At 41.6% G+C, this 25,582-nt stretch overlaps 1 protein-coding gene across 1 annotated transcript in view; it reads right to left on the bottom strand.

The window, feature by feature from the left end:
• The window catches only part of LOC145412465 (uncharacterized), a 111,549-nt gene that overhangs the window by 47,394 nt on the left and 38,573 nt on the right, over positions 1 to 25,582 (bottom strand). Inside the window, exon 2 of the mRNA XM_080282350.1 lies at positions 900 to 1,047. Coding sequence (XP_080138476.1) covers positions 900 to 1,047 — 148 coding nt within the window. The remainder of the gene's footprint in view (positions 1 to 899; positions 1,048 to 25,582) is intronic.

Below are 25,582 nucleotides of genomic sequence, written 5' to 3'. Positions count from 1 at the left end.
TGCATTTGCCTCTTTCCTTGTCATATTCTACGCATTCCTGCTCGGCGTTCGCGACATCGCTTTCCAAAGTGTTGGCACTTGACGTAACAATAGAAATTATAGAGACAGACAGATAAGTTGATTGATACAAATATATATATATAGACATAGATATGGATATAGATATAGATACAGATGCGTGTGACGTATTATTCTGCTTCAGTATATTGGAATATGTTGAACGATTCTGCGAGTCGTGAGGTTGAGTGTGGGTTTGTGTTGTTGACTCGTTGCCATGACAACCACGGACCTTATTTATAAAGCATCCTGACATTTTTAACAATGAACATCTCCATAACATTTACCTGATCTCACATATGACTTTTTTTATATTTTTCCTTTTAAAACCCACTTCCATATGATTCGAACTGTTTGTTAGCTGCATGAGTAAAGACAGACATATATACAAGCGACGATATGCACAGCATAACGATAAATGCGATCCCAGAGATGTTGAGAAAAGAGCAGTATTCTTAGTTGTGTAGCAGACCTGTAACACTTCTTCCATTAATTCTCCACATAACACCCTAATATTCTCTGATATATTGATTATCGTTTTTAACGCAGACGTAATTTGCATCAAGAGCACAAAAGAGGATATAAAGCAGTAATGCACAAAAATAAATCACAAAAGGAAGAGGTGCTGCGGAACTTCCTAAGCCAGCGAGAATACCTGTGACTCATTCAGCGTGTCACACACAAACTTCTACTGAACTCAGGTGCTGGAGAGGGACGCCTTCCTGTCGTGGCACCGATATAACTGAGTCGCTCCCCTACCTTGTTATACAAATGTCCCTCAACTCCCTCTCTGTCACCCGAGAGAATTGTGGTGGACTGCAGGAAGAGGAGGACAGACTCACCCTGCAGTCCGACGGGTTCGCGTTTAGATGAGCCTGGGGCCTCAGCAACAATAGCAACAGTAGCAGCACTAACGAGATGTGGCACCGCACTTCCACCCCTCTCCACACCAACAAAGGAACACCGTTTGACCTCGCAGCCCCTCGCTTCCTGTACCGAACCAGAGTATTGGGCTAATTACCAGTGCCCCTAGTTGTCAGTTTCCTCCTCTTTCACACGGACCTTAATGAGAGTAATTATGAGACGCATATTACTGGCCTATTTGTGCTACTTCCAGACGAGTGTATTCATCTGAGATTGGGTCATAGGAGCCGGACCGTGTTCAGAGCAAAATATAATAAATAGATAGATAGATAAAAACGTTAAAAAGTCGCCATATTATGAGAAACTACGGCACAACACTTTCAAGCTAATATCCTTTTCTATAGATTATTTTGCTACCTACAGGTGGTTTTACTTTGCTCAGGGGAGACTTTTAAACTGAAGACGTCAGATCTAGCTTTCATTAACCCCATCATTACGAAAGCATTCTTAAGATGGGTAGAATCGCCAGGGTACAGCATGAATATAAACAAATAGTACATTATCGCATTCAGACTAACGCCAGGCTAATTTTTTCAGCTGAGAGTGGGTCAGGAGCCTGAGAGTGTTAATGACAGTAATTACTCGGACCATTTTCACGCTCTTCCGCCTTGACTTAAATACAGCGGGGTTTCTAATAACACGCACTGTAAATTACGGGATGGAAACAGGTTTACTGTACTCGCTTCATTGTAACTTGTCATAAATTTACCTTCATTAAATCTTGAATGCTGAGTTGCAGCAGTCATTAAACACTGAAATGGTGCTAGTCCCAAAGAAGTGCAATGGAAAGGATTCAGGACAGCAATATTTTCTCCTGCCTGTGAGCTACGTGACGTAAGCAGCAAAAGGACGAAAATCTAAGCCAAGTTAGGTGAAAGAATTAAAGTGGCCCTTTAGATAAACGGGAAGTCTAATAATACGCATTGTAAATTGTGGGATGGAAGAGAGCATAATATTAGTGATAAATATATATGCAAGTAGGTTAAAGAAAAGGCAGGAAATTGTAGGGCACGGAAGATGAACAGAAGCGGGGAGATGTTACTGGTGATTGTGTTTATGTATGTGATGTGCTGAAGGTATATCTGCGCTGTCAATCGAAAACATTGCGCACGAGAAGGATCCATCGGTACCTCACATGTCGATCTCTTTACGTTGACGATAGATGTCCTACAGTTGAAGAGTACAGTTTTCCAACATGTGGCAAATAATAGTTTAGTTATACTCTTGTAGGAGCTGCGTAGCTTGAGCCAGCTGCCCTGTTGCAGTTATCCTCTCATACTATGTTCTCATGGCACCAGTAGGTTGGTACTTAGACATTTATTGATATACTTTCCATACCACCTCTTTGTGACTAGCATCAAAATCTAGTGCTAAATTCTTATAACTCAGCATTCAAGACAGAGAAGTGGGGGTTTTAGGTCATGTAAGAGTAAAAAGAGTACAGTAAAGTTTAGTCAACATTCTCCTGCCTGAAAAGTCTCTCCTAAGCAGAAAAAATAGCCAGATAAAGCAAAAATAAAATGAAATAGTCATTCAGGCTCAAAGGGTTAAAGGTTTAGACAAAAAGCACTCCACCGCGACACCCCTTTATGGGAAATCTTTGGCTTCCTTGGTTATTGTTTGGAAAGTTCTCACGCCCTGCTCGTAATCAGCTGGTGACTGTACACACACCATAACCCCCAGCTCCTTCCCTCCACTTTCCGAGCTCACTTCCCTGTCTCTCCACATCCCCCTTTCCACCCTCCACACCTCCCCTCTTCTCTCTTTCTCTCTGTCTCCCAGCTCCTTTCCACCCTTCACCCCTCACCTCTCCTCGCTCCCCCTCCCCTCTCCACCCTCCCAATTCCCCTTCCCTTCCTCCCCCACAGCTCGTCATCCTTCCAACTCTCTTCACCTCCACCCCCCCGACTCCTCACCTTCTTCCACCTCTCAGTTCCTCCTCCACCCTCCTGACTCTTCCTCTCCCTCCACTCTCTCGACTCTCCCCCTCCCTCCACCCTCCCAGTTCTCACCCTGTCCAAACCCTCACCCCCTCCACCCGCAATATCCCCCTTTCCACTTTCGATATTCCACCCTACTCATTCCTTGAATCAAGTGAGATTCTGTTTTGGATTTACATGATGCTGATGCGAAACCTAAAGCTCATTCCTTCCCCCTCTCTACCCTCATCACCTCCCCCCGCCCTTCTCTCCCCCTCCTTCCTTTTCCAACACCTATAATCCCGATGCTTTCATCCCTACATTCCGCCTGCATTCCCACCTTACTTTTCGTCTCTCCCGCTCACTTTCCTTCAGCCCGTTAGCTACAAGCTTGTTCCCTATATATTCGTACCTGAAGAGGCTCCAGACCAACCTGAAACTACTGTATCTTCCCAGTTAACATTTCCATACATGGATATAATTCTTCCAGTTATAATCAGGTCATAGGTAATGCTTTTGTGATTTATAAGAAAAATAAATGAGCGATATCTGAGTACGTGCCAGTATATCTGTGTTGTTATGTAAAAGCACGTGCACATATAAGGAACAGGGCCTCCATCCTGTTGTGCAAACGGTTAAGAAGTGTCGATTTTATTATTATTTTTTTTTTTTTACCAGCTGGTGTTTGCTGGCTCACGAGAGGCGAACAATGCAAAAGTATTACCGGTATGTCACATTCGATAATACATACCGCTTATATTGAAAATTGGTACAGCGCTCATCCTCTTATATTTTGTCTTGACGATTTGTAAAGTGAAGAATTTAAGTATCTTTGTAAAGTTTGGTGAACACATTGCGGAAATAATGGAACTCTCAAAGCTATGCATTCATCCAGTTAAAACTTTGGTCAAGTTTCGCTGATTTTCGATAATCTTCAGACTGTAACATTGCTGCTGAACTGATCTTCGACTTAAAAAAAAAAAAAAGATGTATTTTAGTCACTCGAATGTGATTTGTGAGTGAAAATATTTATTGGTTCGATTCAGTTGCTAGCTACCAAATATCCTGTTTTCTGTTTGATTATCCGTATTGCTTCCTCTAGTTTCATCCCGATAATTAACAGTGGGATACGAAATAAAACTGAAACGCTAGCTTCAGTTTTATCCCTTACATATCCGGGGCCTGAAAGTCTTGGTGTAACTTGGGCTATTAACCGCTTCAATCCATTATTATTATTATTATTTATTTATTTATTTACTTATTTATTTATTTTTTGCTACTTCCAGACAGTTACTGTATATTCGACTTAAGGGAGACTTTTCATACTTGATGGATTAGATAAAACCTTCATGAATCCATTCAGTACGAGGGCACTCTTAAGTTGGTTAAAACATCTGGTAATTGAGGGGAAAAAGTACAAAAACACGTAACCGTGTCGAAAGAGTAACAAACAAATCTACAGTAAGCCCAAACTCAGTCTCCATGGCCCGGTTTCCCGTTGGCTGAGCACTCCTTCCGTATCAGTTTTTGCATCCGGTATGTTCATATTATTTTGCATGAAAGACATATAAATAACATACTAGACAATAATAAGCAGTTATATGAAAACTAATACGCTGAGGAAGAGGTGTGTGGGTGAGGGGGCTAGGTAGGTAGGTAAGGAGTGTGTACGAGAGAAGTCGACGAGGCACTAAGATGAGGCCTTACTTACCTTAGTGTTGACAAAGGCCTAAAGAATATGTGGTGACCTTGGGGCCGCTATGCTTACCCTACTGCCCGCCTGTAGCTTAGTACACTCAGTCTCCTATGACTCACTCTTACTGAAATAAAATCGTCTGGCGTTAGCTGCAACAAATTACTAGAAGTCAACGCAGCAGGAAGAGAGTCTGTAGGAAGCCATACTCAAGTTCAGTCACCTTACCTTGGCCAAGATTTTCGTCCTTTGGCAGCTTGCATTACGCTTGACCCAGATTTTCGTCTTTTTCAAGCTTATCTCACGTAACTTAGTAGAAAAAAAAGATAACGCGGCGTCTGTACATCATTCCTGTAGCACTTCATCGTGACTAGTGCCATATTCTAGTGCTAATCTCTTGTTACAAATCCGCGTTGAATATGGAGATTTCACAGTTTTTGGCCGAGTAATAATAATAAAAAAAAAAACAGTATAGTGATGGCCTTGGAGACACTGTGCTTACCCAACACTGTCTACATCCGAGAAGCTGTTTGTAAGATGGAAGAAGTTTGTGGTGATGCTTCAGGACTTTTTGATCGTGTGTGTGTGTGTGTGTGTGTGTGTTTTGATGATTAGGCTCTGATGTGGTAATGTTTAGTCGGGGGATTTTTTGTGTGTGTACTTCCGTGTGCAGAGAGAGAGAGAGAGAGAGAGAGAGAGAGAGAGAGTTTGCAATATTCCTTTTGTGTGTGTGTATGTCTGTGTGTGTGCGTGTGTATCCTTGAGGTTTGTTTTTGTATGCATGTATGTGCTTGTACGAGTATGGGTTTCTACCTGTCTGTGTTTTGTGTTTGGCTGTTTGCTCTCCCTTGTTTGGATTTCCCTGGCAAGTATAAACGTTCCACTGATTGATTGAACACAAGAACAGAATCACACACACACACACACACACACACACACACACACACACACACACACACACACACACCAGGTGGAGAGTGAAGCATGTTTCCCCCTCTCCTCCACTCCACCCAGTTCCACCTTACCGACTCCACCTGTTCCTTGACTTATCCACCGACGCTTCCGCCAGTAACATAAAGGAAATACATAGGATCGTATTGTAGGTGGATAGGAGTCATCTTAACACTTTTTCCTTAGCGATTTATTTTTGTATTCACCACAAATGTTATCTTGTATTCGTAAAACTTTCTAATATCGACATACAATAGTTTGCATCAACAATATGTATGAGGACGCTAAGGTGTAATGTGTAGAAGAAATCGCTAAGGAAGAGGTGCCACGAAGCCTCCTAAGTCTTGTTCTCTTTCTCCTTCATTGACTAAGAGATACAGATATAATACCACGGATAATAATACACAAAATGATACAAGATGATACCGAGGTCTAATGTGTAAAATAAATCGCTATGGAAAAGGTGCTGCGAAGACTCCTACGCCACTTGAAATTACGGTCTTTAATTATACATCTTGTTTTCCTTCTTCACAGACTACAAGCCACAGAAGTAATGCCACAGGTAACAGTACAAGGCAGTTCGTATTAAGTCAAGGCTGTGTTCTTAAATATCACAGCTTTTTTCCATGTTTCTGGTACTGTCATTTGGAAGAAACTGGGAAATCAGGTTTAGAAGGCGCATTGGAACACTTCAGATTGGTGACTTTTTTATCTTATTTTCTTCTTCTATCTCCAGACGATTTTATTCCACTTAATACATGTCTCTTACCATGAAGGTGTAAATGAAGGCTGCGTCTAACTTCCCTGTGTTCCAGAAGTCTCTCTATCCCTGAATAAAATCGTCTGACAGCTGCAAGAATAACATTTTCAGTATAACATCGGATTGGTGAGTTTAACATTCTCAGGCTTCTGTAAATTACTGTCTGCTGAACAACATAGTCTAGCAGGAACGGAATATCGGAGTTATCCCGATAATGAGAGGGTACCAGAATCAACATTATGAGGCTCCTGTGGCTTACTCTCAGCGCAGTAGATTGTCTTACTTTAACTGGAATAAAATACAAGAATTGCCCCAAGTAAGAAGGCGTTCATGGTACTGGTATGAACGCACATAGATTCCTGTGACTTGCTCTTTGCTTAATAAAATCGTCTGGCGTCAGTAGGAATAGAAAGCTAAAGTTATTCAGATCATGAGAGTTAATCACAAAGAAGATCGTCAAAAAATGTGACTTAATAATAGGAGCATTTACTATACACGCTTTCACAGAGCAAACTGATTGAACCCTACGTAATTTTTTAAGCTATCTGAGCATCACTGGGTATAATAGTGCATGGTTGAATCACACCCAAATCACGTCATATACACCAAGTTCTTGCTGTCTTGGGACGATTTTATTTAACTCAGGCATCTCGTATCGAATGGGTTAATGAAGGCTGTATCTAACTCTGGTTTAAAATAGAAAATCCCTCCAGGACTGAATGAAATCGTCTTTGGATAACACGAACTAAACGATATACAGAGGCATCAAAAAGTACCTGAAACTTTTCCATCTTTATATTTTGAAACAGTGGACGAAGCGTTTCATAGTAATCTTCAGTAACGTTTTATGTCTGTGTGTGCTTGCTATTTTTATCAATACAGCATTAAAAGGAATTTTATACAACTTACGAAATGCAGTATCCATTCAGAAATATTTGTCTTTAGGGGAAAAAAAAAAAAAAAAAAAGATCACAGCAACATCGCTCATAGTGAAACCATTGATAACCTGAGCAAAGATTTTTTTTTTGTCTAGTTTACAGTACACATTTCCATACAGTACATTAAAAGCTCTAGGTAATTTTTTTAGTTATCTGAGCGTCAGTGGCTGTAATACCACATGGATGAGTCACACACGCACTCTCTATCACGCACCCTCTTCACGCTCTCACGCTTTGTTATTTTGTTACATGTCCCCACCTTCCTCCCACCCTTCCCAGTACACCTCTCACCTACACACCCACATATACACACCCATATGCATACATCCACATTCCTCCTCCCTCCCAATATCTTGCTTTGTGTCTCCCTCTATCTTCTCACTGTCCATCTTGCTCTCTGTCTTTGCCTCTTTCTCTGTCTCTTTTCTTTTATTTGTCTTTATCTCCGTCTCTTTTTCTCTATGTCCCCACCCTCCCACCCTTCCCTTCATGTATACTTCTCACCCACATATATCTGTATAGACACCCCCACACCCCCACAGAGACAAACATACACAAACATGCATACACACAGATAAACAAACAACATACATGTATATATCAGAACAGACAAACGCATATACACAAACACAAGCACTCACATACATCAAAACAGACATACATAATTATACTTTCACACACACACCTACCAACATCAAAGCTTCCACCCTGACACCACGCCTACTGCTACATGCACGTCATGTTACTGAATTCTGTTATTCGTTCCTCTAAGGCCTCCCTAAAACTTATCTCACTCCCACACTCTTCAAGAATCGAGTCCACACCCACATATATCTGCAGCCACACTCACAATCAGGGGCGCATACATTTCTCATATTGTCAGGAAACACCCCTTTCTCCCATCAAGATATTCCCTACTTCATCACACCACACCACACCACACCACCGAGCACCATGCCACACTACACCACACAACACTAATCCATTACACCACTCCACACCCCGATACCACTATATCGCACGCGTTCTCCTCATCATACCATACTATACACATCACACCAGACTATACAGCATCCTGCCACTTTACTCCATCATACCACGTCACACCCCTACTTCATCACACCACCATACCACATCGTCACGCCTCAGCTTTCTCACCAACACGAGGAAGGCGGGAAGATGTGGAGGTTCGTGGTGCTGATAAACTCCAAAAAAGAGTGAGTCGTGAAACAGAACCTAATCATTACCTGGACAATTAGCGACACGTAGAGCCCTGTGGGTTTGGGTGTGGGTGTGGGTTTAGTGTCCGTGGTGGTGAGGGTGTGGGTGTGGGTGTGAATGTTGGTGTGGGTGTGGGTTTGGGTGGTTGTCTGGGTGAAGGTGTGGATGGGGGTGAGTGTATGGCTGTAGGTGCAGATGTTGATGTACTAGCGGTATGAAAGCGATGTGGGTGTGGGTGTTTATGCGAGTGTGGGTGTAGGCGTGAGTGTAGTTGGTTTCTTAACTTATAGTCCTGAAGCTCTCGTCTAGTAACTAAGTCAACAGCCACCGGATACACACACACACACGCACATCAAGAACCAGCAAGTGAGAGTAGTGGAGGGTGGTTGGTGACAGTTTTTGCCAAGTCACCCCTAACCAATTCCACATCCTCTCACAGCACCGCAAGGCAACTGCTTATAACGGGTCAAAAGGTCTCTGGGAGCCTCAGTAAAATCTGTCTGTCTTTTACCAGGTTCTTCATTTATAAACTTTATGCAAGTTTTTTTGTTTGTTTTTTTATACTTTTTTTTAAAATCATAATTTCTGTTATCAGGTGCCGTATTGACAAGCTTTTTAAAAAGTTGTTTAGAAGGTTCCTTGTTTATTCTTATATCATCATATCATCGCTCATACTAAACACTTGACAATCAAACTTGGGTGAGTATCGAAGTAAATATGACCACAGTAATACACATATCTACTAAGCACTTCAGAAAGAAACTTGAGTGAATGCCAGAATAAAAGATACAGCCTTCCACACTGAATTCTTATAACAATTTACTTCTGTCGAGACTTGTTCTTCGTGATAATTAAGATCCTTGATAAATACGAACACGTCTCTCATCCCATCTCAAGACGTCTGCAGATAAGGGGGCACAAGGTCTTTCAGATCCGTATTCTCGTCAGCTTAGGATGGTCTCTCGCTCCTCGTCCGTACAAGTTTACATCAGTATTCGGCTTACCAACTTCCTTTTGTAAGCTATCTGTGCTAGTTATGTCAGTGTCGCAAATGTTAAGTTCCCATACATACTTTCAGCAGAGTAAAATCGTCCGGCGTTTATTCTATTACAATATGTGAATTATTCCGAATATGAGAGGGATAACGCGATCAGTAATAATACACATAGTCTCCTGTACTCACACGCAACCGCACCAAATCACCTGGCGTTATCAGAATAAGTCTCCGTAGAAGTTCATTGTAATCGTAACAGTTTAGTTTCTTTCGTATTTTGTCCTTGAATATTCACTATACTGTACTCTTCACTTTCACTTGCACTAAAATTGCCATCTCTGTCTTAAATGCTGATCTGTAACAGTAACTTAACATTACTATCAGCAGTAACTGAACATTAGATTGTGGTGTTAGTCACAGAGAAGTGCTATGGAAAGGATATCGGGCTATAGTATTGTTATATAACAACCATCGAAACACGGAAAATAAGATGGAAAAAACATTGTGCCAAGTTAGGCGAAACAACTATAGTTTGGGCTGTAAAGTGTATGGCAGCTGTATGAGTGAAGTCAGTTGGAATAAATGAAGAATAGTAGACACAACTTAAGCTCAAGAAAGTTCATAAACATGGAGGTGGACGTTCACTTGCTTCTCTAAAATACTTGTCTTAAATTTTTCCTGTTTTCATCACTTCTTTCCTCTTTTAAACCGAAATTAAATCTAGGCAATTGCTTCCGTTAATTTTCCTCTCTTTTTTGTTTTTTTAATTCATCATTTTGAGCTTTTGAATTAAAACGTTTATATACTTATTATTTATTCCCCTCACTTTACCCGACTCCCATTCTTCTTTGTGTGCTCTTTGGCATTCTCAGTCCTGATTCCTCTTGTTTCAATGCGAAGCTAGTGACGCCTTGTGACGCGTTCATCCGGGAGTCTAAGTATGGTTATGGCGCCAGACTGGGTGGGTTCGGGTAGCTTCCATGCATTCCAGACACTACATAGCATGCTGTGTATATGTCTGTAGTCAGGCGCCATAATCTAGGAAGGAGTGATCACAAACGGATCGCCCCCATATCATTGTTCCCTACCGTCATGCTGCTCTATTTCAAGTTCATACCCCTTTCAGATACAGTATATACCTCTCCACCCCATACCAGCATCTGCGGTTTTCTCCTTCCCCCTCCCCCCTTCCACCTCACTCATATACACTACTAGTCGATCTTCCATTCTTCATTCTCTCCTCATGGCCAGTCCATCCCAAAAGTACTTTTAATGCACTTCAGAACATCCGCATAACCACCACAACACTCCTTCGCTTCCTTCTGTGTCTGTCTGTCTTTCCGCGTAACTATACGAAATATAACTTTGCCAGCCTACTGCAACATGGAACCCAAAAGCCCGTTGTTGGTTGATAAGACTTTCAGACTCCGAGAGCCTCATGTATGGGAGCTCTTTGATAGGAGGGTGTTCAAATGAAATAGTTAGCTGTCGGTATCGAGTTTCGTATTTACTCATATACCCATCTACATAGTATGTCTTTCTGTCTGCCCGTGTGTTTAACTGACGAGAATTTTTTGTGTCCGACTCAGAAAATTGACTTTATAGTTTGTTCCCTGCTGCCCAGTAGTCCTCGTACTTACCACACACCTTCACATGAAACCACTTCGGCAGTGACACATGCTGGGTCTGGCTTTTTTAGAACTGGTGCTTTTGTAATATTAGGGATGATTGTATGAAGCGTTGTTGGGTCTTATGAATGATCAGTAAAGTCAGCTTTAACGGTATTCAATTCTTCAGCCTGCATGATATTGAATTCGCGTCATTTCAAGGAACGGATGACCTCTTTAACCCCTCGGCCGTCTTTCTTAGCTTGGGAGTATTAGCCGGCCGAGATGATGAAATATCAGGCGAACTTATGTCCCCGACTGCACATAGCGGAGGGAGAATCACTGACGAAATTGGCCGCGCAGTCATACGCTGAAATAACATGGGTTCATTGACTCTTGCATAACGTTTCAGGGATCAGAAGTTCTCATCATTAGAACCGACAAGGCAATCACAGCAGGAGCAAATATACTCTATATATCTGATAACTGACGCTGCATCCTGTGAGGGATGGCCATGACACACACAGATGTTCAGGGTTTTCTGACACAAGTAGCAATGATCTCAGTTTCTGCTGAATGGCATATCAAACTCCTTTATTCCTTCAGTACAACGTGAACTTTGTATTTTAATCTTACTACCATTAGACGATTTATTTTGCTTAGGAGGAGTTTTTCGAACTGGAGGGGTTAGAGACAGTCTGTATTAACCCTTTTACTACGGTGTCATCTTTTTCTGATTTACCCATACAGCTACTGGGCGTTTCAAATCAGCTTCAGACAGCCCCAGGAGAGAAGAAAATTATGGAGGGTATTTGTAAGCCTTCAGGTTCAGAAAGTCTCCCCTCAGCTGAATGAAATCGCCTGAGAGAACATGAAATAAAAACAAGACACCACTCTGAAACTTATTAATCAGTCTCTCAAACAGGTTATAAACAATTCACTCTCTTTCCACTCAAGTTCAATTGTGGGTTCCAGAAGAGCTGAGAGTGAATTGGTGTTTTTCCCTCTCCACTCCGAGTGAATTTGAGAACTCATGGTGGGAACCTGTGTCATCCAGGGATTACATAAGAGTCAATGTTTATAAATATTCTGCTTCGATTTTTTTCTTTTATTTACGAGGCTTGAGAACTGTGTGTCTTTGTCACACAGTCTCTTCGTAAAAAAAAAAAAATGATGATGATGGTGATGACGATGACGATGATGATGTGGTGATTATAATGATTTTATGTTACATGATTTGGGAAGTTTCTCTTTCGGGGTTGTATTGTCATTTCCTTATATTCTTAGCATTTCTTCCTTAATGTTTTTCCTTGGTGCTTTTGAGAGAGAGAGAGAGAGAGAGAGAGAGAGAAACAGACAGACGGACAGACAACATCGAACTTACGAATGCAAGAATAAACACTTACGAAGATGAGAAACAATGAAAAGGGAAGCAACTAGAGACCAAGGCAGCTACATGGACCGGAAAAGAAGGGAAGGGAAGCCTAATAGAGGTATGCTTAACTGGCGTGAATGGTGTTGCTGTGCAAACTACTTATCTATAGCCAGACGCCTTAATCCCGGAAGGAGTGGCCACAAACGAATCGCCTCCAGATCAGTTTGCCCTCCTCTGTTAAGCTGCCCTCTCTCAAGCTCACACCTTCTTCACACATTTCGAGTATACCTCTCTATCTCATCCCGCCATCTCATCCTCGCACCCCAGTAACAAAATATGACAGCACTACTACTTTACATTCGTTCCAGAACACTTTCGTGGTTAACATCATATTCTAGTGTTACTGTCTTGCTACACCTTGGCATTTAGCATGGAGAGATGATTTTAGGCCATGTTAAAGTGGGATGAGTACAGTGCCAAACCGAGAAGGTACAGGAGAGGAAAGTACTATACCAGGAAGAGAAGAAGGAGGTAGTGGCATGCTGGGTTCAGCACGCCGCTTGCAATATGAGCAACCATGTGTGGAGAGAACCGATCCTCTGTACACATACGCACGCACACTTACAGACACCGCTCGCTGGTGCAGTGGTAACGTTCTCGCTTGCCATCTGGTAGACGGGAGTTCGCGCCTCGCTCAGGTTGCGAAAAGTTTCACTGACGAAGTGGGTGGTTACTGTCCCCCTTGAGCAAGGGGACGGGTGTGTGCGTGTGTGAAGGTCACAGCCTTGCCCTTAGATCGGACTATATGAGCTCTCAGCTCCCTTTCGGGAGGGTAAAAGCTGACGATCACGACCATCAAGTGATCCTGACCGACCCGGTGAATTACTTACATATACATATAGGCTATACACACAGAAAATATTATAACATCATCGCACACATAAACTCGCCTATCCAAACACACACACACACACACAAATAGATAGATAGATAGATAAAAATAGATATAGATATTTAAATGCCAGATGCAAGAGATACACATACTTCAATAAATTTGTTCACTAATTCGTCTCTCTCCATTCATCACCACATCACACGAAAGTCGTCAACCTTCTCTCTCAACAACTAGTTATATCCTTTCAATCTGCGTCGCTCATAGACATTTACAAACTCTGATCCAGTCTGAAAATATCTTGTTCACTATCAGCAAGGATCACATCATATGAGTTCATCAGATTCGAGAAATATAGAAGAAAAAAAGAGAAATGCGGAAACAAAAGCGGTCACTATCGTCAGGGTGCGTGAAGAAGGAAGGCCACAGTGCCAGACATTACAGCTAAGGTTGCATTCTCTCTGGCTTTGATGATTTTGTTGCACCTTTTCCTTAGCTATTTATGAAAAATGTGTGTGTGTGTGTGTGTGTGTGTGTGTGTGTGTGTGTGTGTGTGTGTGTGTGTGTGTGTGTGTGTGTGTGTGTGTGTGTGTGTGTATGTGTATTTACAGGTAGATATACTTTATCACACATTACCATTCTTGTACGTTATCTGTGCAAATGATATCGACTTAACAATATCGACTGGTGTTAGCCAGTATAAAATCCCAGAATGCACGGTACCGGCAGTAGACGAAGGGTTGCTCAGTAGAGTTTTTGATGCTCCGACTGCCCAGATTTTCCTCAGTAGAATAAGTACCAAAATACACCCACAACAACGAATGGACGAAATCGGTGTGAAAGTGGTGCTGCGAAACCACGTAAAATAATAAGAATTGGGCTACACAGTGCGGTGGACTCGAGTGTAAATTTAAGGGTTACGAAAATGGGAGAAGTGTGCGTGTGTGTGTGTGGGGGGGGAGGGGGGGAACGGGGGCCAAGGAAGTGTTACCTCCACTTAGTCAACATTATCACCTTGTATTTGCCATTTTATGTTTACTTGTCATATTCTGCTCGTTCTTGTTTGGCCTTCAAAGACAACACTCCCTTGCCAACCTCCTTCATGATTTTTTTATTTCTGGAGTCCATGATTTCATATTTTCTGTTATATTCACATTTTGTCATTCTCTCCGTATAGTATCTTACGTCTTTTGCATCTACAAATATTTTTCCTCTCCCTGTATATCTTCCGTCTTTGCATCTACAAATATACAAATATTTTTTGTCTTTCCTTTTAAAGTCAGTTCTCCTTGTACGCTGAAGGATGAGTTCCATGATTCACAACTGCTTCCTAACAGCTAGTATTCTGCACAGAGGAAAACTGACCAATAAGGTATAGTAGCAACGAAATTTAATAGACAGTTGTTCAGTAATTTAGTATTGAAAGCATGGTAATCCCTGTGTGATTTTATATTGGTTCCCAATACACACGAGGGTCGGGGATTTCTTCTTTAATTTACAAGTAGCATCTGACGATTTTATTCAGCCTGAGGGTGACTTTTCAAATTAGAGAAGTTAGATGCCGTATAACTTTCATGAACCCCTTCAACACAAGGGGACTTGTATTTAATCTGTATGATTGTAAGAGTGGCACTGTATACATCAATAACAAGCAAAAGAATATTTACGTGTAATGTACAGAATAAATATCTAAGGAAGCGGTACTATCAAATCTCCAAGCCACTCAGTATAGGACAAACGCACCGATGCAGTCTTTGCTAGCATTTCTTTCCCCATGTGTTCTAAAAATCCATGGTTTGAAAATACACCCATCATTTCCGCCTCCACCTGGCTTGCCCGGACGGATAAGCAGCCCCAACCCCTTCTCCTTAAGCTGACTCAAGGAAGTAGCCAAGGTAGGGTCTTTCTCAGTCTGTGTCCGACGTTGCCAGGCACCAAGAAGCGTGTACTGTGCAACAAGGCTGACCCAGAAAATGTGGACCCTATTTTTGTACGCTCATGAGGCTCGCTGGGACCTCCTCCTGAGCGACTGGATTTGTGCATTACACCTCTGCACCTCAATATTCTCTTGTACATTACCGATACACACTGTCGATATTGAAATTTTGCGAATGATAGAAGCGAATTTATTCTCCATCATAATCTGATCGCGGATTTTTTTTTTTCGTGTGTGTGTGTGTGTGTGTGTGTGTGTGTGTGTGTGTAAGTGTGTGTGATTTTTTTTTAGGGACAAATGCCCGGGGTTTCTCCTGTTGTGGCTGCTCCTCATGGTAGGCAGTCACGAAAAATTGAAAAAAAAAATTAACATACGTATTATGAATATACTCTCATAATTTCTGGCTCTCCGCCCTTTTTATCTATGTTACCTGGACAAGAGAATAGAGTGGATCACGGAAGTAACGTTTTTAAAGATTGGGAAAAAAAAGGTGAACGGAAACGAAACCCAGAAAATTGCGCAAACACACACACACACACACACACACACACACACACACACACACACACACGTATTTATTTATCTGAATATATAGTTTTAAATTATTTATTATGTTATTTAATTTGTTGATTTATATACATTACAATTTAATATATACACAGAGTACATACTCTCATACCTCTCTCTCTCTCTCTCTCTCTCTCTCTCTCTCTCTCTCTCTCTCTCTCTCTCTCTCTCTCTCGACATAATTGGCCCGTAGTTATCGCAGTTTTGTAGGTTTTATGTTCTAACGCCTGTCCCACTAACCCACAAGGAGCTTGTACTCTGACACGCTCTCTGACCCCTTGTTCCTCCTCCTCCTCCTCCTCCTAATCCTCCTCCTCCTCCTCCTCCTCCTCCTCCTCTTCCTCCTCCTCCTCCGTTGACGCCTTCTTTCTCCTCTTCCACTTCTTTCACTTATTATTTCCTGTCTGTTCGTAGAAGTAGGAAGAATAACATTAACTTGGAAGAAAATCTGTAGGAGTTAGCTCTGAGATAGGAACACAGTCCATGTGTTTTCATCTGACGGAACCTGATTATTTACATTACACCTGGGATCGAACTCCCATCCTTTCAAACAGCAGATCACTTCTCAAACAGCTTGATCACTTTGACATGCCTCTCTCTCTCTCTCTCTCTCTCTCTCTCTCTCTCTCTCTCTCTCTCTCACACACACACACACACACACACACACACACACACACACACACACACACACACACACACTTCTAATGGAGTCAAGATTTATTAGTACCAGTTATTATTTCCTCGTTCACGCAGACCTTGTCTAAAACAGGCCATTGTAACAGGAAATGCACAGTTGCGGACAAAATCCACTTTGTAGTCGAACAACTAGTAAATTCTTGCTTAATATTCTGAAAAATCTGGTAGGCCCCGAAGAAAATATCACTGGGTATCGAAAGTCATCGTTCACTGTCTCGTTAATTATCGCAATAAAGTGATCGGTATAAATGTCGGCAACTGTGGCTGGGCTGTTACCTCGTGGTTCATGGAGACTCCCTAGCACCTGTTAGTGACTTATTTTTGCATTACACCGTAATATTTTTATAAGGTGGATACAGTTATTATAAATGACATAAATGGTCCCTTTAGTTCTTCATATGTATAAAGAAGTTGATGAATCGTGTTAGAGACCTTCATAAACCCACGAGAATATGATCCCGTAAATAGTTTCCGTGATAATATCTGCTTTTCGTTGGTAAGTTAGGCTTGACCCGGGAGCATACGGTTATCGAGTGAATGTAGGGTATGTAGATAGATAAGGAAAGAGAGAGAGAGAGAGAGTTTGGGGGAGGAGAAACTGAAAGAGAGAGTTTCAAACATCCTTGAGAGCTGAGAGTTAATAAAACCAGACATTGTTGCGTCATCTACCTCTGTGTGTCGCTCCCCACCTACATCCGTTCTACCTCTTCTTCCAACTTCCAGCCCACAGTCATCATTGCTTTTCACCCCTTCAGATTAATGACCTGTTTCTTTTTTCTTGCTAGTTTGATTTTTTTTTTTTTGTATTAGGACTGACTTTTTTTTAACTAAAGAGGATCTGAGCAATCTTTTTGCTATAAACATACTGTATATTCGTTGCACAAAAAAGTTATTACTATTATTGTTGTTTTTATTGTTATTATTATTATCATCATTATCGCTATCATCATCATCATCATTATCATCATCATCATCATCATCATCATCATCATCAGATACTGCCTTCAATGATTCCTGTACTACCATGAGGATCTTTCCAACCTACTTACTCTCTCCTTCGTCAGGTCCGTGGGAGTCAGCGATAATCAGGGCTTCACCAGTCCACTTTTTCAGTTAAGGTACGTGTCTGTGCTCTTTTCACCTTAACTTGGCCTGGATTTTCGTCTTTTTGCAGCTTATTTCACGTTACTCAGTGACGAAAAAAAACTTCGATTCTTCGTCTTTTACACACTATTTCTTCGTGACTAGCATCATTTTAGTATTAATTTATTTCTACATCTGGGCATTCAAGCTGGAGAGATGATAATTTTAGGCCAAGGTAGAGTGTCTAGTCATTTAGCATTACGAAAAGATTGTGGAATACTCGTATTATGTAAATCCATATTGTGTCATTCTTATTGTTTTAATTTTACAAGCAAATGTCTACAGATCACTGAGTTTGAAGGTGGGAGGAGACGGGGTAGACTTAGAAGAAAGTTGATGGATATGGTAAATGGGTGTGTGGGAAAGCGAAGTATGGAAATTGATGAGGCAAGGGAATTAACAGGCGATTGAGTTCGATTGATGAATTGTGTACGGAGGAACATAATGACGAGAATCGACGAATTGACGCTATCTGGTAAGAGTATGACAAGAGCATCTTTTAGGAATATTACCAAAAAATATATATAGGTAGATAGATTAACAGATAGACAGGCAGGCAGGCAGATAGACAGATAGATAGAAATATAATCACGATGGTTAGGCTTATAAGGAGGAGCCAGGATTCCGGGTGATTAAATGATTTGTGAAATGTCTGCCTCGTTTCACTGGCATTGCTGACGATAGTTTCCATGTTCTTTTGTACATTATTTTTCCTTCCTTCGTTACCTCATCCTTTGGTGAAAGAGGGTCGTGATGATGATGATGAGCGAATGTCTGCCAAACTAAGTGGGTAATAAGGAACTTGAGACGAGGCTGCGCAGAGGTACATGTAATTGACATAGCTTTGAAGAATAGAAAATTGGGGTGATTGGGAAACATGGGACGCGTGGAGATTGAAAGGTTAATTACATATGTGTGTAAATGTAATGGATGAAGAAGAAGAAGAAGATAATGAGGAGGAGGAGGAAGTGGAGAAGGAGAGGAGGCTTAGATTAATGCCTGTCGACATCACGAGAATCATTAAGACAGACGATCAATCTGTGCTAGGTCTCAGTCTTCCCCAGGAATACAACCAGCAAATGTTTTATCCAGGTCCCCACTTGTACTTGGATCTTTTATAAATTCGTCCCCTTAGGCTGTACGATTAGCAATAACCTGGTAGACAGGAATCGAAAAGTGACAAAAAATTGTATCTATATCGTGTAAAAGTGAAAGGTGACATGATTTTCATGCACATGTAAGGGTGGCTGCACCATTTCACTGCCTCCCCCACCCCATCCCCCTAAATCACCCCCCCTCCCCGTCATGCCCTCTCTGCTTACCTCCTTTTATCCCCCACCCCTCTACTTCCACTCTCCACATACCCCCACCCTCCCTCTACCTCCAAATGTTCGCCTAATATTTCACCTCTAACTTTTAATTTTCCTCTGCTAACAAATATGCCTAAAGTAAGAGAGGCATGATATGTTTCTCTGCCCATAGATGATTACTCCCTGTGAAATGATGCGTCAGGGAGGTTAGTAACGAATATGCCCCACGTGTGATGTAAATACGGTGCAGTATTAGGCGAACTTTTACCCCTGATTTTACCTCCCCATTCCCCACTCCCGCCATTCTCCCCCACTCCCTCTCACCCCAGTCTCCCCCACTCCCTCTGACCCCATTCTCCCCATTCCCTCCCCCTTTACTCCCTCATTACATCCCTTCTATTCTCTCCCTTTCCCTCTCCCCCTCATTCTTACCCATTCCCTCTCCCTCCCCTCTCCCTATTCTCTCTCCCCCATTCCCTCTCATTCACCCAATTTCCCATTCCCTCCATTCTCCCCTCTCCTGGCATTTTCAGTGTTACAGTTTCATCTCCCGTAATTATGACCCAGGTAACGAGACACACCCATTTACACCACAGGTACGCCAGGTAAGTTTGACTACTATTCTACTATGACTACTTCGCATGTAGTTGAAATAGGGACCTTGATTGTAAATTACACGGTTGTTTGTCGTGTTCTAGGGGATAAATGGAACTTAGTATATTTCGAATATCTTCCTCACTCACCTTCGTGCATGTGACAAGTATTGATCTAAGTCTCCTCCTCCTTCGTCTAAGGGGTTGTGTGTGTGTGTGTGTGTGTGTGTGTGTGTGTGTGTGTGTGTGTGTGTGTGTGTGTATGAGAGAGAGAGAGAGAGGGAGGGAGAGAGAGAGAGAGAGAGTCATCAGTGAAAGGCGTATAATTGTCAGGCTATGAATGAACAATGTGTGACAAACAAAATAAAAAATGCTAAATATCCACTATTTTCCTGTGACATCCATGTAAAATTGATAGGTGCGGGTGAGAGAGATTAGTGGACCGGGGTTGATTGTGAGGTGATTGCCCATTAGTGTAACCGGGTTAATTGTGAGATGATTGTAATGATTGTGGTAGTTGGTGCATGTGGTGACGCCTGTGGGTGAAGTAGTGGTTCCCTCTGATTACTGAAAAAAAAAGTACTATGTATGAAGTTACCCAGCATAACCAAGCCAGTTTATTGTATTCGCACCTTTTTTTTTTATATATGAAGAGAGGAAGAAAAAACAATTGAAGAAAAGCCCATACACTGCATTAAATTTGTATGAAGTTACGCCTTCAGCATAACTAAGCTATATTATTATTCTTATTGAACTGCGGTGAGTTCGTTTATCACAGAAAACGCCTCTTCTAGTGAAAAGATTATGATTGACCTTTATTAACCCCTTCAGTAAATGACGTCATTGTTCAGCTTACGTAAGGCCTTTCGTAATGTAATATTTAGATGATGGAATGCCATGAATGTGCCAAAACTAGGTGTGGTGACTGGTGAAAGTGTGGTGGTGGGTGAAGTGAGTGTAGGTGTGAGGACATGGCGTGTTGGTTGTGGTGAAGGTGGTGATGATGGGTGTAGCAACAGAAAGAATATATCAGTGAATGTAGTGATGTGGGTGCGATGAAAGTGAATGCAATACATTTGTTCATATTTGTGCAGAAAGAAGGAACCCAAGTCTGAGGGTGTGGTATGTGTGGTGAAAGAGTGAGATGAGAGTTAGTGATGAATGTGGTGGGAGGGACAGTAAAGGGGAAAAGGGTACAATAGCCAAAAGAAGTATGTGACAGGATCATTCCGATTACTTTCGAAATTAAACGTTCACTTCGTCATAGCTAGATAGGGATAGAATGATCTTCCAAAACTAAATGAAGATCTGAGTGTTTGTTTAAAACTACTTGTCACTTAAAACAGTAAGGCTTAAAATATCGTTACAAATCAGCATACTTCACCCCATGCAAGTAGAAGAGCATATACATCCCAATATATACCATCCGTTTTCTCACATTGTGTCGTATATAGGATGCACGGACACTTAGATATTTTATTCTGTTTATTTATTTATTTATTTATTTTTAGATACAGTACATTGAAATACGAAAGTCTTTACGCCTTCCCATTCGCTTCATCACTGCTGGATTAATAAATGTTTGAATGGACGTAGTGAAGAACGGTGCATATTTATCAATCATATTAGTGATCATATGCGTCTCAGTCCATTGCGTCACATTAATACGTCTATGAATTAATCGATAAAATAGAGGTAGGGGAGGCGAACGGACTCGAGTGTTTGCCTGTACATGTAGTTCTTTGTGCGTGACTGGAGGGTGTGGTGATTTCAGACCAGATTGAATGAACGTAGGTATTTCCGCTATTTTGACGCACGCCAAATCCCTCGGACAAAAACAGGACTCATTGATGGCATTTCCTCTCCATTCATACACGATAAATGGATTAGGACAGAGGAAGATATTCGCCAACGTGTTTATAAAAATTCTTAAATACTGTTACATAAAATACTAAACAATTCATAATATTAACCCAAGAATACAAACTGAAGCAAATTGCATATTAATGTGGACTACTTTAAAAAAAGATTCGACTTTGTTGCATTATCCCATAGACTTCGGGAGGTGATCCGAGGGAAGGTATTACCATTTGTCCTTAGCCACAGGAAAAGAGCTAAGTTGTCATGCGAAATGTGAGGGGTATATCAAGATATTTTCTTGAAAATATCAGATAAGTAACAGAAGACAGTTGTGCAGCACAATTTATAATAAATTTGTAGACAATTATATCGTGGTAATATATCTGAAAGTGTAGGTATTAGTGTTTGGAAGAAAGACTGTAGATCGGCAGTTTGAGACTTAAATAGAGACTATGGTAAGTCTATTTAGTCCGTTGACTTATTTTAAGCATTTTCTTGCTACCTACAGATGATTTAACTTAGTAGCTTTAGGATGAAGAGGATAATGAAGGTTATATTCTATCCCCTTCAGTTCGAAAGGTCCTTCCTGAGCTGAGTAAAATCGTCTGGTACTTGCAAGAATAGTACAGAAAATACGTCATCAAAATGAAGTCGCTGAAAGTTTGAGCGGTCATCCGCTCTTCGCTTTCTCCCACTCAATAAAGTGATCAAAAGATTATGGACTTTGACCTTGATGTGGGTGACATGACCTTCCACTCTCCTCCCCCCCTCCACCGCTGCAGTAATATTGATGATGATGATGATGATGATGATAATATTGATGATAATTGTAGCTTAGTGCAGAGAATAATGATGATAATGATAAACAAGGTCGTAGTTGGGAAGCATAGTAGTGATAAATGTGGTAGTGATGGTGGAGGGTTTGGTAAAAGCGTGATGAATTGTGGTGGTATGTCTGGTCAGTGTTGTGGTAATGGCACAGTGAGGTAGATATGGTGGTGAAAAGTGTGGTGGTGAATTGTGTTGTTAAAATATAGTATAATGGTGATGATAGGTTGATAGTGGTGATATTGATAGATATGGTGGTTATTATGGTGAAGTATGCATGAAGCGTGATAGGTGTGGTGAATGTAGTGGTGGTGGTGATGATGGTGGTGGTGGTGGAGAAGGCAAGAGCGAGGAACAGATGGAAGTTGGTTGTTAACTCCTACTAACGCCACAATAGTGGATGGGACGGGGGACAGGGTGGTGGTGGGGAGACAGACAAACAGACAGACAGACAAATAGACAGACAGACAGGTAGAAAGACTTAACATAGTTACAAAGATACACAGACTACACACTTTACGGGCCTTGGTAGGTGATCCGATTGGATATTAATAGAAAAGCATACTCTTTCATTACGGTATTTTAAGAACAGCATAATAAAGCAGATGGCTGTCATAGAGAGAATGAGAGAGAGAGAGAGAGAGAGAGAGAGAGAGAGAGAGAGGATGTGTGTGTGTGTGTGTGTGTGTGTGTGTGTGTGTGTGTGTGTGTGTGTGTGTGTGTGTGTACGTAAGTGTGTGAGTGCAGATGTGTGTATGTGAGTGTGTATGTACGTGTCCCCTTCCCCTAACCGCTAGGCCAAGTTGTATGACCACTCAGCATTTCGCAACGGACACTCCACACCCGTAGCAGTCGACTTTTCAGTGGTACAGGGGGCTTCGTTACATCTTCCGTAGAGCGATTTATTTTGCATCATCTTAACATTTCCGTGTACGCTATATATTGTTCTATAATTTGCATCGGTAACGTAAAATGATATTAGGGTGTACTGTGAAAAATAAATCGCTACTGAAAAGAGGTTACGAAATCTCCAAAGCCAGTGACCCCCAATATTGCCACAGCCTAGGAAGATAGGGTGTGGTAGAGGGTGCTAGGAGAGGCTAGGAGAGCACCTAGGAGATTCAATAAACAAAGCAAGGAAGTGTGGGTCAGAAGTTAGTATATGCTGTAGAAGTTGATTATTGTGAAGGAAGCCAGGAGAATTGTAGCTTCATCCTTCATATATTTTGTAAGTTAAAAGGAAATAAAAAAAAAGAGGGAAGCTAAGAGAAGCTAGGACGGCAGAAGGTATGAGTAAGGCAGAGCGAAGTTTATGTGAAACTTTGCTTGGTTAAGAGAAACTGTGATTGGGATAGTGAGAAGAGTCGCACACGAAGCCAATGAAGGTTGTAAAGAAGGTTAAGAACAGCTTAAATGAAGAGTTTGAAGCGTAATGGAGAAAATTGTGAATATTTACGAAGATTACTGGGAAAAGTACCGAAGGTAACGCGGTTGAAAAGAGCTAGGAAAATTGCTGAGATATTCTTCTTTTTTCTTTTTCTTTTTCTTTTGGAATTGCCATCACCAGACGACTGTATGAAAGCTAATTTAAATGGCATAGGAGATTTCGTAGTTCATCTCCCTGAGCGGTTTACGTTACACATTCCCCTATAACTGCCTCTTTCGTGTAATTGTGGTCTAACATCGACAGAGCATAACGCTGAAGGGGATAAAATGATGCATTGGGCTAAGTAAATCGGTGATGAAGAAACGTCACGAAATATCCGAAGCGACTGGAAATACAGCCCGAGGTACAGAGCTAGGAAGACTGGTATAGATATTAGAACTATGTATAAATAGCTGAGAAATCCGTCGTGCAAAAACTGTGCTATGAGTGCCAGAAAAGAACTACAGTAGTATGGGGCCTATGGTATGATGCAGGGTGTTAATAAAATCCATGAAATTTAGCTTCTAGGTACTGAGTGGTGAAGAGAAACACTCCGTAATCAAAGGAATAACTACGCGAAAAAGGTTAACACATAAATATAAATGCTACACAAAGCTTTAGCTGAAAATAGGAGAGGATATTAATATGTAAAATGCAGTATAAATCGCTAAGGAAGAGGCGCTAAGAATCCTCATATGCCACTATGAATCTCGGTCTTCGTCCCCTCACCCTCCCAAGCCACGTAGCAATATGAGGAGCTGCGGTGAATAGAGAACGGGTGGTAGTGGTAAGGCGACTAACATTTGCAAGGCGGGACCAAGGGTTAAGGACAAATTAGGCAAGCGTTAAGAGAGAGAGAGAGAGGAAGAGGGGGGGAGGATATAGAGGTTATGGGAGAGGTCGGGAGGATGAAGGAGAGAAAAAGGAGTGAGAAAAAAATAGGAAGGGGAGGCAGAGGACGTGGGTAAAGGAGGAAGACGGAGGGAGGGAAGAGATGCAGTAGGGAGGAGAGGGGGAGGAGGAGGAGGAAAGGCAGGAGGTGGGAGGGAAGAGAGAGGAGGGAGGGATCCACTACAATCGTTGACCCATACTAGCAAGAACTGGCTCTGGCTTCATATTCACAAACTGTCTTAAATTTACGCTGTATTTAACGTTATACTTTCGTCTTCACTCATACAACATCCAAACTGAGAGTCGATATTAAGGTAAGAATAACACGAAAAAATGAAAAAGTTCTTCATATTTACAACCTGTTTTGAGGTAACGTTCTGTATAAGGTTGCCTGTTACACTTGTATCTTCACGTACACAGCAACAAAACGCACCACAGCCAAGCTAGAGTGGATATTAAAGTTAAAAATGTAAAAAATTAAGTTGTTCCCCATAATAGTAAAATGCGTTGCCAACGTTTCATCCTGAATATTGGTTAAGACTCTAGATGAACCCGGATGTTGCCTCCTTCGCCCTTGGGTATTGCGCGGTTCCATGGTGTACTTCAACAAATCGCGGGTGCTGATGAGGGGTAACTTCATGTGGTGGCACCGTTATGACTGAGCGGCTACACTGCCTTGCAATACAAACACCCCTCAAAGGAAGATGGTGGAGTGCGGGAGAAGAACAACTTAAGCCTACAGTCCATCGGGTTCACATTCAGATGAACCTGGGACAGCAACAGCACGAACAACCATGGCTCGTTCTCGGTATACAGCTTAAAGAAATACGCCTCTATCATGAAAGTTGAAGAAATCTGAAGTGTCTGGGGGAAAGCATGGGTAGTCTGCTATTATATTATCTATTTCCCACTCGAATGAAATAGATATCACTGTCATATCCTCGGTACCTGGCGTTACTTACACACCCACAAGTCGGAGATTTGGGCTCGGTCTCTGTACT

This window comes from Coenobita brevimanus, chromosome 93 (assembly GCF_032717465.1).
Source record: "Coenobita brevimanus isolate Jiangsu-jjx chromosome 93, ASM3271746v2, whole genome shotgun sequence".
Taxonomy (NCBI): Eukaryota; Metazoa; Arthropoda; class Malacostraca; order Decapoda; family Coenobitidae; genus Coenobita; species Coenobita brevimanus.
Note: the sequence above shows the minus strand (reverse complement) of the source record. Positions and strands in the feature narration are given on the sequence as shown.